Source organism: Ursus arctos, unplaced genomic scaffold, assembly GCF_023065955.2.
Source record: "Ursus arctos isolate Adak ecotype North America unplaced genomic scaffold, UrsArc2.0 scaffold_1, whole genome shotgun sequence".
NCBI lineage: Eukaryota > Metazoa > Chordata > Mammalia > Carnivora > Ursidae > Ursus > Ursus arctos.
In genome coordinates this window covers 35,065,819-35,082,166 of record NW_026622763.1, presented here as the reverse complement: position 1 = coordinate 35,082,166, position 16,348 = coordinate 35,065,819, and the positions used below count along the sequence as shown (strand labels likewise).

At 46.5% G+C, this 16,348-nt stretch overlaps 1 protein-coding gene across 8 annotated transcripts in view; it reads right to left on the bottom strand.

The window, feature by feature from the left end:
- FMNL2 (formin like 2) overlaps positions 1-16,348 on the bottom strand; it is a 428,341-nt gene that overhangs the window by 6,590 nt on the left and 405,403 nt on the right. For all 8 annotated transcript variants that reach the window (XM_057317774.1, XM_026492780.4, XM_026492781.4 and 5 more), the window contains 10 exons: positions 13,204-13,328; positions 12,364-12,566; positions 10,591-10,825; positions 9,434-9,502; positions 9,228-9,308; positions 7,828-7,957; positions 5,362-5,525; positions 4,291-4,392; positions 1,762-1,860; positions 959-1,082 (listed from right to left, as the gene is read on the bottom strand). In XM_057317774.1, the coding sequence (XP_057173757.1) occupies positions 959-1,082; positions 1,762-1,860; positions 4,291-4,392; positions 5,362-5,525; positions 7,828-7,957; positions 9,228-9,308; positions 9,434-9,502; positions 10,591-10,825; positions 12,364-12,566; positions 13,204-13,328 (1,332 nt within the window). The remainder of the gene's footprint in view (positions 1-958; positions 1,083-1,761; positions 1,861-4,290; positions 4,393-5,361; positions 5,526-7,827; positions 7,958-9,227; positions 9,309-9,433; positions 9,503-10,590; positions 10,826-12,363; positions 12,567-13,203; positions 13,329-16,348) is intronic.

The window sequence follows — 16,348 nt, the reverse complement described above, 5'->3', positions numbered from 1 at the left end:
GTCCTTATCTTTTGAGGACACATACACTGAAATATAACTAAATGAAACCGTATGTCTTAGATTTGCTTCGAAATAATCCCAGAGGTTGGGGCATGGAGAGCAGGTCGAAGCAGACATGTAACAAGACTGGCCATGAGTTGAAAATAGATGATGGGTATATAGAACTCATCGTGCTATTCTCTGTACTTTTACATTGCGTGTTTTTAAAATTCTCTACAATAAAAAAGTGTTAAGTATCTTGGAAGCTAAAAAACAGTATTCATATGCCATAGATGTGAAAGTCACTTGCAGCCACTGCCACGGACAGTGGCTCAAATTATTGTCCCAAATTGTAAGAGAATGCAGAATCTCTGGAGAATGGATTCAAGCAGCAAGCATTAGGCTACTGCTTAGTCAGGCAAGAACCAAGCTGGGTTAGGCACCACACATTCCTAGCTGACAATCCTGGGCTAGAAAGCCTGTCAGCCTATCAGAATGAAAGCACTGGTTCTGGATTTCCTATTGTGTTCCGTGACTTTGAACGAGTGAAAAGGCTTTTAAAGAGCATGCTGGAAAAACCTGCACTGACCGTGGTCAGTACATGACTCTGAATGGGCCTTGTCCGTGGTACTTATTAGGCAGGCAGGTGGATGGGAGTGGCCACAAGGTAGAAAATGGAGCAGGGGAACAAATCAAAGACAGGGGAAAACCATCAGGAGGAGGAGCCCGGTGAAATCTGCACGGTTCCAATGATAATGAGAAAAAGAGTTTTCGGAGAGTGCTGGGGTTTTCTGACGGGCAGTATACAGGCTACTAGAAATATACCTCAAACACTAGCGTGGAGTCCCTCCACGTAATTCTGGATCTGCATCAAGTCACCCGAAGACCTTGGAAACCCTGGACAAAGCAGCAGCAAACTCTGCAAACTGGGTAGGATCAGTGGGGTCTCTACGGGCCACCAGCAGAAAGTATCTCTTACCTGTGATAATGTCTTCAATGGCACCATCTTTTCCTTCGTATACGTGTCTGTTATCTTTCACTTGTCGCCTTCTTAATTCTGCAATTAATTCTTGCTGCTGTCTCTTTGATTTGTGGGAAGGAGACTGAGGAGAGAGAAGGATGGCAGAGATTAGCGGGGCCATCACCTAAGGGAGGCTTGAGAAAACACAAACTGTGTCCGAGCGTTCTATTATGAACAAGCAGCACCATCCCAACATCCTGCTCACAGGAACACTCAGAAAGCTTCTGGGAAGACAACGAAGTTTCTCTGAAAAACACACCCAACTCCAGCTGGCCGGGCCGGAAGGCTGGCTCGTCCGGCCACAAGCGGCAGGGGCTGACAACCGTCCACGTGCGAGCTCGGGTGCAGAGGCTCGGGAAGAAGAGCGCTCCGACCTGCCAGCCTCGTGGTCTTCACCCACGCCGCCTCCCTCCAGGGAATCCTCCCGCCTCGCTCCTCGCAGGAAGCCCGCCAGCTACGAGGCCAGCCCCACGGCGACCCCGGGAGCCCTCCCCGGACCCCGCGCAGTTCATCATCAGGCCGCCTCACTGCGCAGCCGCCTGAGACGTCAGTCCCTGATCTCGAGAAACCTGGAAAGGCCGCACGGCCCCTGCACCGCTTTCGACTGTTTGCGGAACAAAGGAACGAAGGACAAATCCATCTGCCCCGTTTCCCAGCCCCAGAAGGAAGCCGCGAGGCCTGTGTGCAGATCTGGCGCCGGGCCCCTCTTCCCCGCTGGCTCCGAAGCGGCGCGAGGCCATGGGGGCGGGGGGGCTTCTCACCTTTGGGTCCTGCTGCTCCATCAGCGCTTCCTGCTCCAGCAGCTTTTCCATGAGTGCTTGTTCCTGCTTTCTCCTCAGCTCATTTTCCTCTTCTGCTTGCTGGGCAAAGTCAAAGGAGCCACAAGGTCATGGCAGTGGAAAGGACAGCCATCAAGGTGTTTTAAAGTTGTTGCCGGGAGAATCTCGGCGAGCCAGGAGGCAGCGTGAACGGGAAGCTGACAGACCCACAGGTACGCCTATCCGGGACTCCGACCCGGGCTTTCCCTGTCGGTCTCTATCCCGTCTCCTCAAAATCCAGCATCGCGACGTACCTTGTCCAGAGATCCTTTCCCGAGGACCCCCTGCCCCAACACACACACTGCTCCTCAGCCTCCATGCCACTGACGCGGATGGGAACTATCCCTCTGGCAGCTCTGCTCTGTGATTTCTGCGAGCTAGTTTTGCTTCCAGAACCGGTCCACCTACCTCCAGTTTCTCTGAAAGCAGGAGCTCAGATTCCTCTCCTCTTGCCCACTGTTAGGTGAAAACCTCCATTCCCTCGCCTCTTGTTTCCTCCAGGGGTCTCACCCCACCGCTTACTCCTTCCCCAGCGCCGCAGAGAGACTAGTGTGATGAGTTTGGAACAAGAAATCAAAACAGGCTCACCTCCGCTCAGCCCTCTTGGGCTCTGTTTTGAAGCCAGCCTCCCTAAAGAGACCTCTAACGGTCTCACTGTGAAGCCATACGTCAGCGGTCTAATTTAGGGCTGAGTATAAGCTCACAGATGCATACCTCTAGTCCAGCTATTATCAGGAATGAAGTTTGCATTCTGAAGCCCTTTACTTGGTCTTAAGTTACATTCTGGTCTAAACTTGGGGAGGGAAAGGAGGATGACAACCTACAACCCCAACGTCTGCAGCTCGACGTCAGCCTGGGAGTTATTCATGGTGTAGTGTCTACGGCCAGTAAAACTTCCCATACCGTCGCTGCCCGACAAGCACCCCACGGAGCCCGCCAACAGGACCACAGGGTGAAACGATCATGCGGAAGGGGCTGACAGGCTCTGAGCTGTGCCACCCCACGCAGATCACCAAGGAAACTTCACCTTTTCCTCTGTTCTACACATTCCCCTGCTGAAGTATCAGGCTTTGAGACCAACCAGACCCAGCTCATAGTCTACAATTTAAATTCTCTACAGACCTTAGACTTACAATTCTCTATGTGAAGAAATGTGGTCCCTGCACATAACAAGAACCTCTGGGTGTCGTCTCTGCAGCACACCAGCATTACCAGTGAACCCCGAGCACCACAGTTAGCACCAGCTGCTGACCAGAGACCTCCTCACGGCTCCCAGCGTCTTACACACGGACCCTGGGCTGTGTTTGGGCTCATCCTCACTTTTCCTTCTGCAAATAGCTTGTGATGTCACTACGACATGAAGCCATGCGGATAGCTAAATAATATAAACTCCTGAATTTCAGGGAAAGGCCAAAGGACGGTTCTGGAGCTAGAGAAGTGACCCACTATAGCCAAGAGGATGTTTCTCAAAAATGTAGATGACCTGGGGTGCTGGGTGGCTCAGTTTAGCGTCTGCCTTCAGCTCACGTCATGATCCCAGGGTCCTGGGATCGAGCCCCACATCGGGCTCCCTGCTCAGCAGGGAGTCTGCCTCTAACTCTCTCTTCCCCCCCCTCCAACTCGTTCATGCTCTCTCAAAATAAATAAAATCTTTAAAAAGAAGACACATCCCTCCTCCCTGTACAATCACACTCCTCCTTCCTCCACCAATGTTACCGAGGTTATACGTAGACAACCCTGGAGAACACAGACTGCAGTGTCTCCTAAGTGCACTAACAACCCCTAACACCATGTGCCCCTTGCCCAGCATTCTTTCTCAAGGAACAAATTCTTCCAGCCCAGGGCTCTTTGGGTCACACGCTTTTTCAAGACCATAGCTCTGGATTGTGTCAAATGACCTATTTAAAGGAAGGACCATTACTGCTCCAGATGAGGAAACAGACAGCAACCATCCTTCCTAGAACATCTTTCAGTCCATGCCAGAGAAATGTTGGTCAAGATGACCTAAAGCCCTGGGCAGGACACACATGAGCAGGCTGTCCCTGACCTCAGCTACAGCACCCTTGCCACAGGCCAGAGTCCACTCCCTTCACCTGTCCAACAACTGCATGGGAAGCCTGGAGTTTCCAAGTCCTTCACCCCGCCCACAAGAGTGAACAGTCAACGAGGAAGTGATGGTCCTGGAGTGTCTTCACTTGCCCCAGAGGGGCAGCCAAGAACCTTTGCCTTTGGGCTGAGCCCCAGGCCTGGCTGGGTGGAGACAAGGAGCGTGGTGGGCTGAGGGCCCCAGGACCTCGCAGCCTCCACAGGACTGGGGACTGTTCAGACTCATGCTGACCTCCCAGATCTGCTGCCTAAAGGAACAGGGGAAGCCTCCGCACAACAGCAGAAACTCAGACACAGCTCTGGGAGGACACCCACTTGACAAACAACGCCAAGGAAGGCTTTCAAGGACCCCATGCTCCTGTTTACCTTATAGGCTTTCACAAACCGGACAAAGACGGGAAAGAAGACAGAGGGTGGTGTCGTCTTAGGGTTTTCTCCAAAATACTTCACCACATCATCAAAAGCATCCTGTAAAGAAGCAAACTCCTCTTCAGTTTCAAGAAGTCCAGCATTTGAACTTGACCTCCTGGGGGAAGAGCAGTAGCAGAGCAGCAGGGAGGATCCAGCCACCGCCACAGCTCTCCTGCGGCCCCCTCATGCCCCCACAACCCTCTAGGGCTTCCAATGTCCTGTGATCACCAAGGCAAAGTGAGCAGAGGGCAATAGTGCCGCACAGGATTCGTCTCTGGGACCACCCGCAGTTCTCCACGCCTCTCTCTCTCTCACTCGCTCACTCACTCATGAGGAACTACCCCTTTCAAGAGCTTCCTAAGGCCATGGCAGAACTCCCTGAAACCAATGGGTTAGAAGGGATCTCAGAAGTCGCTCAGACTCCAATCCCAGTCGGCTGCTTCAATGCTCCTTATGGTGCCCCGCCTTAGGGGCACTCACGTCTCTGCCTCAACTCTTTTCTGTCACAAGACAGCCTCGTTCGGGAGCCATCCCACCCCATCTGCGTTCTGAGTCCCGACCACACTCTGCCTTCCCTTCTGTGATGGCATGCAATCCATTTTGGCTGTTTTTCAAGTGTGTAAACTTAACCCCCAGTGTAGTACAAGATTTCAAGGTCAAGGCCTACGGAAACTCAACACACTGGGAAGGACACTGCTTTGCCAAGCACAGGATGGACACATGTTGGCTGAAATGAATACAGGACTCACACAGAGGGAGCCTAGGAGTGAAAGGGGAGGGCAGGATGGGAGGGGAAGGGGGGAGGGAGGGCCTCTAGAGAAGAGGGTGAAGACTCCTCATCAGAAGAGGACAATGAACAGAACAGGTACAATATTCAGAAAGATCCCATCCACAGCAGTCACTAGCTACAGAAGAAATCTACCCTCAGCAGACAGAGAGTAATTTTCCCCCAAAGCCAGGCCAGCACCCAGGTGCGTTTAAGGAAACCCATCACACCCTGTGAGTGTCCGGGGCACAGATACTTACCTGTGCAATCTTGGCATCATCCTGCAGCTTCTTCAGCTTCCCCTCATTGTTGAGGATGAACTCCTTCAGCAGCGTGTTGTGGTCATGCATGGTGTACTCCCTCTTGGTTAAGTCCATGCCCCTCTGGAGCTCCTTGACGTCCAGTAAAACATTCTCGAGGGAGACTGAAGTAGAGACAGCAATGTCCCCATCAATGTCAAAAACCACAGGGAGTCTGGCTGGTAAGCCCAGTTCTCAGTGGATTGCCAGGATCACTCAAGGGCCTTAGATCTTTCAGAGCAGAGAGCTTACAATATGAATAATGTATTAGTGCTCACTACCCTGCACTGCTTTAACTTCTATATATGCACTAATTCATTTGCACTATCAGCCCAATTTGCCAACAACAACAACAACAACAACAAACAGCATAAAGAGGTTACGTGGCCTGCCCTGGGTCGCGCAGCTTGGAGGTGGCCAAAATGGGGTTCAGAGAACAATCATGGACCCCAAATCCTGGGACTATACCCAACTATTCCATTTCTCTTACAGGAGAGGATAACCTAGGGGTCTGTCTGTAGGCTCAGACTGCTCCATAACTGTGCGGGGGAGTTGGGGGGGGTAGTGGTGGTGAAGACCTGATCCTCTTAACACTCTCACCTCATTTACATTTCTGTGGCTCTCCAGCAGGGGGTAGCATTTCGATATCAAACTTTAGTACTAGTGACCACTAGAAAGCAAGCAACCTTGGACAGCTTCCTGTCGTCAAGGAAGCCTTCCCTGCTTCGGAAGGATTTCTCAGCAGGAACCTTTCCATCTGCAGTGCAGCCACCCTCCCAGGGCAGGTACGTTCCCGCAGCCTGCTGCAAGGGAAGTCCGGGCCTTCCCTCTGCCTCCTGGCTGCCCGACTTTGCTCTGCACATGGATGAATTATACAACAGGACAGGTCTTTCCCTTGCTAGACTCATACTGTCTTACCCAGCTTTGACTCCTCAACGCTTAGGGCAGTGCCAAGTACACCGCGGGGGCTCAGAGAGGCTCGCCGGATTAGCAAAGGAGTGACTGGGTAAAGGACTGAAGGTATAAAGTCAGCTGACATGGGATCTCAACCAGAGAGAGAACACAGAGAACAACTCAGCCAGAGGACCTCCATCTCTCCACCCTCCCCGACTGATTTTTTTTCAAGTGACACTTTCGGGGAGTCTCACTTGGGTTAAACAAATTGGCCAAAGATTTTTGTTAAACTTTTTTTAAAATCAGAATTGTGATGAAAAATCCCCAATTTAGGCAAAGGGAAACCTGGAAGGAGGAAAATCACTGCCTCCTGAGCCCTGAGTGGGTCTGTCACAGCCTGCAGGGCACAGCTCTTCACAAAGTATCAGTCCCACCTGCCTCTCAGCCTCCACTGGGGCACCTCAGTATCCGTCCCAACATCATCTCCGTACCTCACCTCCTTCATTCATTCACTCATTTACCTATGCTCCCCAGCAATTTGCTAGGGGCTATGGGAATTATAAACAAAACTTGATTATACTCATAAATCCACAGGTTGAAATGGACACGCAAACTGTTATAATGAAACTGGAGAAATCTGGTATGAAAGAGTATACGGAGTGCTCTGTAGTAAGAACACAAAAGGAGCAGCTATTTACCGTGAGGAAGTCACAGAAAGCCTTGCCCACAAAGAATCAATTCGCTAAGTCTGAAGTAGGCCCCGGGAATATAAATTTATGATAATACCTTGGCTGCTCGGGGTTTAAGATCCTAATGGGAGAATCCCAGGATGCAACCAACCCTGGGGTCAACGTGCGCCTGGTTCCTTTCTCTAGCCAAACAGTCTTTGGACAGGACACGGTACATTAGACAATACACCAAATGAGAAGATGTGGGTTCTAGTCCTGTTTCTAACACGTTCTGCCCATGTGACCTTGGGCAAGTAATTTAACCTCTAAAAATGTCGGTTTTCTCATCTGTAACGTGGGGATACCATTACGTACCTATTATAGCCCAGCTACCTCAGAATCACTTGATGACTTAAAACGGGAAAATGCATAAGTGCTATGGAGAAATAACAGCCGAAAGTACTGAGCAAGTACAACGCTGGCAACTGCCCCCCGGGGGCAAGTGGGACGGCACAATTTCAAACCGGAGTGTTTCTTAGGGGGTGATTTTCAGATTTTCATGCTCGTGTTTCAACAACAGCAATAGACTAAGAAGGACATCGAATGGAAGAGGAAAGCTGCCCAAGGTCGAGCCCTGACTCTGCACAGAGGACACAGAGAGGTCTCCCTTGTGTCCCTAGCTACTACGGCTCCCAGGCGTGGGCAACACCATGGCCTATGCACTCCAGCCAAGAGCCTCCGACGTTTTCACCTTCCCTTTCCAAAGGGGTTCCGAAGACCTGTTAAGTGCGGGGTGGTTTCCCCAGGACCCGTGATTAAAGGCACCTGATACCCAGGAGTAACAGGAGGAGCTGAAGTCAAGTACCTGCCGCAGCTTTCTCCACATAGTGAAGCTCATTATAAAACAGGGACACTTGGTGATATTTCTCTTTTACCACATTTGAAATGTAGTGCAACAGTGTTTGCTTTCGATCTGTTGACTTGGTATCTAAGAGCTGAAAACAAAAGGAATACAGGTTAAAGAGGAAGGGAAGCTTGTCCCCCAGATGATGTCCTCCCACTCAGAGTAACTGAGTACAGCACCCCAAAGTAGACAAAAAAAACCCCACAGGAGGGTCAGGCCTGGACATGTTTTTTGCTAAACCGGCCCACTGACTTGTAAAAGAGACCACAAGACTTCTCCACCAGGGGATATGTTCAATGTGGGGGACGATTCCAACACACATCTCTATGCACACGACACCGCCCCACCCCACCTCCACCACACCAGCTCCCCTGGCTTAAAAGTAGGAAGCCCCCAGTTTGAGCGCTTTCCAAAGTGAAGGAGCAGAGGACTGAGCGTGGAACTGGCAGGCCTGCATGTACAGGACTCCCACACTTCAGTCGACGTGTTTCTAGTTCAGCTCTAGCTCATTCCCTGGCCTCCATGACACAAAGCAGCTGGGCTTAACACACATGACCCTCTCGGGCCAGAACTGGGACTAACTGAACACTCCCTACCAAACAGCCATGTCTCCCCAGGGCTTGGGACTCAACCCACTGCCCAACCGTCTCACATGGAAGCCACATTAGCCTCACACAGCCGTGGGGGAGAGGATTCCATGGAGAATTTTCTGTAGTCCTGCCCATCTAAGTCAGAGGCCTCTGAAAAGCAGCACACTCTTTTCCATCCAGGAACGGGAGGAAGGAAGAGAGGGATAGATAGATAAAATATAAATATACATATATATGTATACATACATATGTATATATCTATTTAGAAAATACAAAAAGTAAAAAGCACTTTGAAAAAAAATCCCTAATTCCCTCCAACCTGTTAATATCTTAACCTACTTCCGTTCAGTTTTTTTCTACATATTTTACTTAGATGAAATCAAACAGTCCATGCAATTTATACCCTTTTCTAAACACAAAATTATCTATTTCTTTGAAAATTCTTCACACTCTAAGAGTTGAAGAATAGTTCACCATATTAATTATTGTTATAGTTGATAATTTTCCAGAATGTTGGATCTTTTACATTGTTGCTAATTATTTGCAATTATGAAATAAATAAAGCATCCATGATTCAGATTCCTGAGGAAAGAGTCCCAGAAAGGGAACCACTGGTTGAAAGGGCATGAGGATTTTTAAGGTTCTACGTGCTTGCTGCCAGATGATGTTCCAGAAAATTTATACTAGCAGACGACTCTCCACTCTGGGACTTAATCTCCGCCAGCTGTTTTGCCCCTTACATAGCTCTTGTATTTCTTTTAGTCCACTCACCAGATCTAAACTCTGAAGCTTAAATCCATAAACTGCTCCTCGTTTACTGCTATTCATATAGTTTCCAAGGGCCAAGATGATCTGCAAAAAAAAAAAGAGAGAGAGAGAGAAGCCCATCAGTAGAACATCCCAGGCATTCCCAGGCCAAGGAATTCAGCTGACAAGTCAGCTCTTCCCTACATGTATATGAGGAACACTTCACTTGCCTCCAGAATTTTCTTGAGTTTTTGGGACGACTTTATAGAGACAGACGCCGCTATAATTGAGTGCAGTTGCTAGATCCCATTCAAAGGAAGGAAGGGGGGGGGGAGAGAAAAAGAGACATGTTAAAAATAAGAAACTCTCATTGGAAACTAAACTTTAACACAGAAGAAAACAGACCTGCACTTAGACCTCAAAGCCTTAATGCTGAGATTCTATTTTTCCTCCACATAACAAATTTCAGTTGTCCTGCTAGGGTCTTAGGCAACCATATCATTACATTCAAGCTCTTCTCTCAAAGTATTTGAAATGAAAAGAAATGTCAGAACTTGCTTATCACAAAATCTGTAACCCATGGGACTCAGAGCTTGGAGTCAACAGCATCTTCTAGCAGAACTCAATTCGCTGCCCACCACCTCGAACCATGTAAGACAATACATTTTTAAATCAACGGAGCTGTCCAGGAATGAAAACAAAACAGCAAAGGAATATAATCACCCTCCAGAAGTCCTCAGAACATGTTGTGAACAGACAAGCTACTGTAATCAGTAATTAACAAAAGTGTATTTAGAAACAGAACTGGGAAAGAACTATTTATGATACTTATGTTTACAATATTCATAAGTCTCTACCAGATTAACGCAAAGAAACAGGAGATGGTTGGCTACTATTTCTCCATCACCATGGTGTACTAGAACAAATTTCCAAGGAAGAAAGACTCCTATGGTAAATTTATAATGTTTCCAATGAAAGCCAATAAGCCTGTTCATTAAAGATACAGGATCGCTTTTAGAAATGAAAGTAATATTTTCAGTCTTGCCAAACCAGTCAGTCAGAGCACTGGTATCTTTGGGAGGAGAAAATGCTTGGAAGATGATTTTCCTGGTCGTATGTATTAAAGTGGAAACCCGGAGGACATCCATAGACACAGAGGATGGCATTATATGGAAGAGAATAGCAATACGGAAAATGGAAATTTTCACATTTAGTTGGCGTACACAATGTGAAAAGAAATTGCCAAAATAAAAATGCAATCTGGAAAGTTCTGGGAAGGAGTCTTTAGAGCCCATGATGTTAAGTGCAATTCTGGAAGAGACTTAAAATAAAAAAATGATTCTCCATCTCTTTGGACCCTCTCCCCTGCCAGAGCTGGTCCACTCACAGGAGTCAGCATCTGAACGCTTTCCGCGAAGTTCCCAATGAAGGCCATGATGGTCATCTTCTGCATGAGTCTCTCAATTTTACTGAACTGCATCATGAACCGGTCTTCATCTGACAAGTTCTCCAGGGGCTTCCTTTCCCGCTCATAGAGCCGAAACACTTTCACCTCATTCTCAGTTGGCAAGAACCTCATCAAACATTCTACAAAGTCTACAGGCAGTGTCTTCAAGTCAAATCTGAAGACAGATGTGGACATGTCAGTGTTAGAGAGAGAACCTCCTACCCTTTCAACCGCACCACCATTTGGTCCTGCTCATCAACCACCAGGACAATGAACTGATGACAGCTACAGCTGAACTGGGACGATGCCACTTGGTGTCGGCTCCTGACTGGCCAACAAGTAGCTTCAGTGGTCCTTTCTGAGAACCCAGGCCTTATCACAATAGCCATACTCGGTTTTTAGCCTAGTACCTTAGCTCTAAGTCCCCAGAAATCAACAGTAAATACAGGAAGAATGAGAAGGAAGACTGAAGCATCTGATGGTAAGTATTTCAAGGACACGGTTTTTAAGGCATATTAAGTACTGCTAATTAGAGAGACTGATATTATACACCCAATTACAGAATATCTGGTAAACTCTAATATTTTTCAATTAAACCAACAGTCTGGGCTATTTTTTCTACATTAGAAAAAAGTATATCCATACACCAGTATTAAATGGATGTTTTGGTTTAAATGCATACATCCCTTGAAGGTATATCAGACTTTTCTGGATATATGCTCAAGTTGAACAAACAGAATATTTGCTACAATCTCTATTTTCTTCCCTGGACAATCTTTTTCCAGCAAAATAACAGAATTACATCTAATCATCATGATAAATACAGTATACATACATTAAAAACCAGAATGCCTATCACATTTCAACATCAGAAATCAGAACAGAATACAGGATACACAAGACTTTTGGATTTTGATCCTGATTGAGGACATGAAATCGGAACAAATGATCTCTGAGTGTCATATACTCCCTGAAGGATCTCTTACCAAAATTTACGAAATACCAATTTACAATGAATTCATTCCTAACTCATCTAAAACATTTGTTTCTTATCATACTTGAAAGTCATCATGACCACAAGAAGGGCAGAAAGGTTCCTCTCATAGAGAAGTAAATAAAACCAACGCCTTCTCTGCGGTTCAGGGATAAGAACTGAACTTGAAAATTTCCTGAAAGCTGCTAAGAGAAACAGGAATCACATTCCTATTGTTATGAATTAAAATATGCATCTGTATCAGATTTGCATTTGGCACTGAATTGTATCATTCCACAAATGCCATCAAATTTGTGATTAACAAATAGAGAGAAAATTCAGATACTCCAGAGCACACGGACAGTCTCCCCTTTTCTTAGCATCTGTAATTCTCCACTCCTCATAGGGATGCATTGCTATAGACATATAGGAAAGCACACCAAGTTAATAAATGATGTCGCAATCCAGTTGTTATTCTTCTAAAATAATTTTCACTTGAATACAGCACTCCCAAGGGTAATTTCTGGCCCGCCTCTTTAGTGCTAGCATCCCGTGCAACTCGGAAGTCACACGTACGTAACAAAGGGAACCTCTGGTATGTGGCTACCAAGAACTGCTCCATCTTTTATCTTCCATCTTGCCCTACTATTGAAATGTTTGTCATCTACCAATCATAACTTTATTTTTGTTTTTATCCTAAATTCACTAGAATCGAATTTTCCAGAATGCCCTGAACTTACACATGTATAGCTTTACATATCTCATCGGCAGTCTTTCCAGCTTTCCTTAAAGTTATGGCAAGGTTTTTGGCCCTGTTTGCTTCTAGCAATGTCACTTTGTTGGATCCCTTCTGTGTTATCTTCTGTTTGCTTGAAGAAAGATCAATGGCAGGACCTTGGGCTTTTGTCTTAAATATTTCCTCAAATTCATCCACATTTAAGTCCTGGAGTAGAGAGGGATGAAATAGGCAAATTGGATTACACTTAATTTTTAAGTCAGAAACCATTTCGGCAGTTTCTGAAGTATCAAAGAACTTACTTTTTCTACTCAATACTTGCCTTTGATCATGGCTTACTCTATTTTCCTGTTTGTGCTATGCCATGACTTAGGCCACACGTACAGCTATGAACGTCTAAACTAGAGAACTGATTCCATCTGGCCAACTCAACGGCTTTTCGCTAATTACCTTGCAGGGCCGGCCGCCACAGACTAAAACTTTCTATCAAACCAGACAGTGAGTGCGATTATTGAGTTCTTAGTTACTTACAGTTCAATAAAGGGTTTTTTTATGCCCTTTTATAAATTAAGGGCAGGGCTTCTGTCAGATACATGTTTTATGGCATCCACCAAAGATAATCACAACCACTCCATAGGAACATAGCTTTCTAAACACAGTTTTGAAACCACCTTATTAAACAGTGTCCAATTTTGTTCTCTAAGATAAAAATCCTTTTCTTCTTTACATCGAGGAAAATAAAACAGTAGCACTGCATCACTGAAACTTCCAGGTTAGCAGAGCACCCATTTTAGCTTTGCTGCCAAGAGAGCCCTTCCTCTTTCTAACCAAATGAGAAAGATACCTCTAGAATTCGCTCGTCATCAATTTCGTTGAAGACTGTGCCGTTGATCTGATTCGGCTTCAGGGCAACCCAGTTAAAAACTGGCATTCTGAATTTCGTCTTGATTGGCTTCTTAATTTTCACAGCTACAAAAGTCAGAGAAGATGAAATTAAGACTCCACCAAAACCCCACGACCCTCAAGAACAGTCAGAGAACAGTCCTTGCAGATGACACTTTAACACTGGAGGAACACAGGCAAGAGGCGCCCAAGTGTTTTTAAACACAGAAAACATCACGCGTGGCTTCGGCTAGAGCAACTGGAGGTCATCATTTGGTTGACTGATGCAACATTATGGTAAAGTTGTCTAAGGGCCAGGGGTTGATTTTTTTTTTTTTAATGCAGGCAAATGGAGTGCTGCATTACAATCGCAATGTTAGGACAATGCTTAAGACAAAGTATTGGGGAGCAAAAATTATTAATAATGTTATTAGATAGCAGAGACAACTACTCTGTGACACTGGCGAGTGTGTCCGATTGTGAAATAGTAAATTCTTGGTTCTAGAACACCTATTTCCAAACCAATCTTAAAAGATGATCAGAGACTGAAGGCAGTGGCTGTCTAAACCACCAGGAATGCGACATCAGGAAGGCTGGCTTTCTGCTAGCACAATACATTCTCATGGACAATTTTGACAATGGGGATTATACTGACGCTGAGTTATTCCAACCAGACCAAGGGCCACGGACAGCTCAAAATAGAAAATACTTCAGATGACAGAAGGGGTACTCAGAAATCAGGGTTAGTATTGCTTTTTGAGAATGGCCACAGTCCCTTCCCCCTCTCTTTAAAGAGCAAGTTCTCCCCAAGAATCAGCTACATGAGACTAGAAGGCACCCATGAACCCATTAAAAACACAGAAAACCTCTTAATAGAGAGGAAGGGATATCTATCTTTGAGGGGTCGGGTTAGGCGTTGTCAACTCCTCTTACTGTGGGGAAATGAGCTCAAAAAAGGAAATTCATTAAAAATTCCATGAATTAATTACACATCATAAAGAAGCCTTCCCAAACCATCTACCTGTGTATACGTACTTTCTTAAGTCTGTCCTGGGCTGCTCGCCACACGACTTGGGAGCCCCGCTCCTTGCCATCATTAGGAAGGGAGGGAGAGGTGCAATGCAAAACAAAATAAACCCAAGGCACACTGGGCTCTTCCCTGGCTGCCTGCCATTCCTCCAGAGTTACGAAGGCCACAGACACAGCAGGAATGTCATCTGATAAATCCACACAAAAGCATGCAGGAACACAGAAACACAGCTTTTGCCAAACGAGGCCTTTCTACCATCACTCCGACACCATAGGCCCCACCACCCGACAGTGCTGGATTGCTCGCCACACTTCCTTTTGGTCTACACTTCCCAGGAAAGCCCATGTCCTCCATGGGACAAAGGAACAGACCTTTCTCTAGCCTGGCATGTGAGCAATATGGAGGGAGAAGGGGAGCAGGGAAAAGCTGTGCAGGGATCTTTCCACAATCTGAGCTGGCGGGTCCGTGCCATTTGGTTCCGCCATCCATCCATGGACACCACAGGCCTCAGGACACGCACTGAAAGTCATTCCATCTGCAGCTGCCCTACTTTTAACTTGTCAGCAAAATTAAGAATAAGCCTGAGATCAGAACACAGGCAAAAAAAAAAAAAAAATCTGGAAGGCTGTCCTAACTCCCACTGGGGAATGGGAGATGGGTTACAGAAGGGGCCTGCAGGTGACCATGACAGACACCGTGCCCACAGTGTTCAGGAAAAAGGCAGTGGCTCTGTGTGGGCGGGAGTGTGTTGCGTGGAAAGAACTGGAGACCAGCGGGAAGGGCCTGGAAAAGCAGCACCTAACAGCTTGTTCTTGTTCTGTGGAGCAACTACCCTTTCTCCCCCAGAATAAATTGAAAATCCTTCTAGAGCTGAGGCCTTAGAATCAGTTATGACCATTAAACTAAGAGAAAAAAACACTCTTTTTCTCTCAGGGGGAGAGGAATATGGCATATGAAATTCAGGCTGCCTGCTTACAGAGCCATTATCTCTTTTACTAAAATGTGTGGGCAAAACTGGACCAACAGTCAGCCAACAGCGAGACTTCCCACACACACAGGGTCAAAATGCAATGGTTCAATGTAAGATGGAGTGAAAAGATGTCAAGGCACAGTGTGACCAACAGGAACACATGGCAAACACTCAACACACTCAGTGAGGAGCAACCTACAGAAAAGCTTGATTGGCCCATCTTTTGTGGAAGCAGAAAGAACAAAGAAAATACAAAAAAAAAAAAAATTAGATATGGTTAGAGTCAAGCCGCTCAGCAGTTCACGCACTCTTAGCAGAGAATTTCATGCTTCTTGGACACATTTCACAAGGCAGCACAGAGCCAAAAATTCATTTCCATTCGGGCCTGCCTTGAAGACTCACTTATTATTTTGTTTTAAAGAGTAATCCTTCTTAGAAGAGGGGAAAAAGTGATTTCATTATCGTGGTCCCAAACAGCCATATTGAACCGTGCTAGGTATTCCATAAGATATGGCCATGTTTTAAAGAAATCATCAGCCAAGTGCAAATTCTCACTGTGAACTTTCAAAGCACCTTCTCCCAAAGAGACAGCCAAGGTTACAGACTGTCCCGCTGTCTGCCACAGACGACCGAAGAGGGAAATGGGAGCCAGACTGCTCTATCACAGATGTGAGGAAGCCTAACACTTCAAATGTACATTCCATGCTGTATATTTTCTCTATAAAATGCAAAGAAAACTTAACTAGATAAAATTAGAGGACGTCATTCAGGCCCCCCGTCTCGGCCACCACGAACACACCTGCTCATCGCCTACTGAAAAGATAGGCCCTCCTGCTGCCCATGGATCCGAGGACCTAGCCATGTCACAGGCTTCTGGGTTCAGGAGCCCTTGGCCTATCATCGCAGCTCCGTCCTCCACCTCTACTGGGACATCCTGACTCTGGTCTCTTAATTCCAGGGAGAAAGTTAGCCCACACACTGGCAACACATCTCACAAAATGTGCTACGTAACGATCTTATAAAACAGAATATCTTGTCATCGTGTAACGGACACTTACGGCACCAAAGAGAAGTCAAGTCCCACACACACACAAAGGGGACAACCCC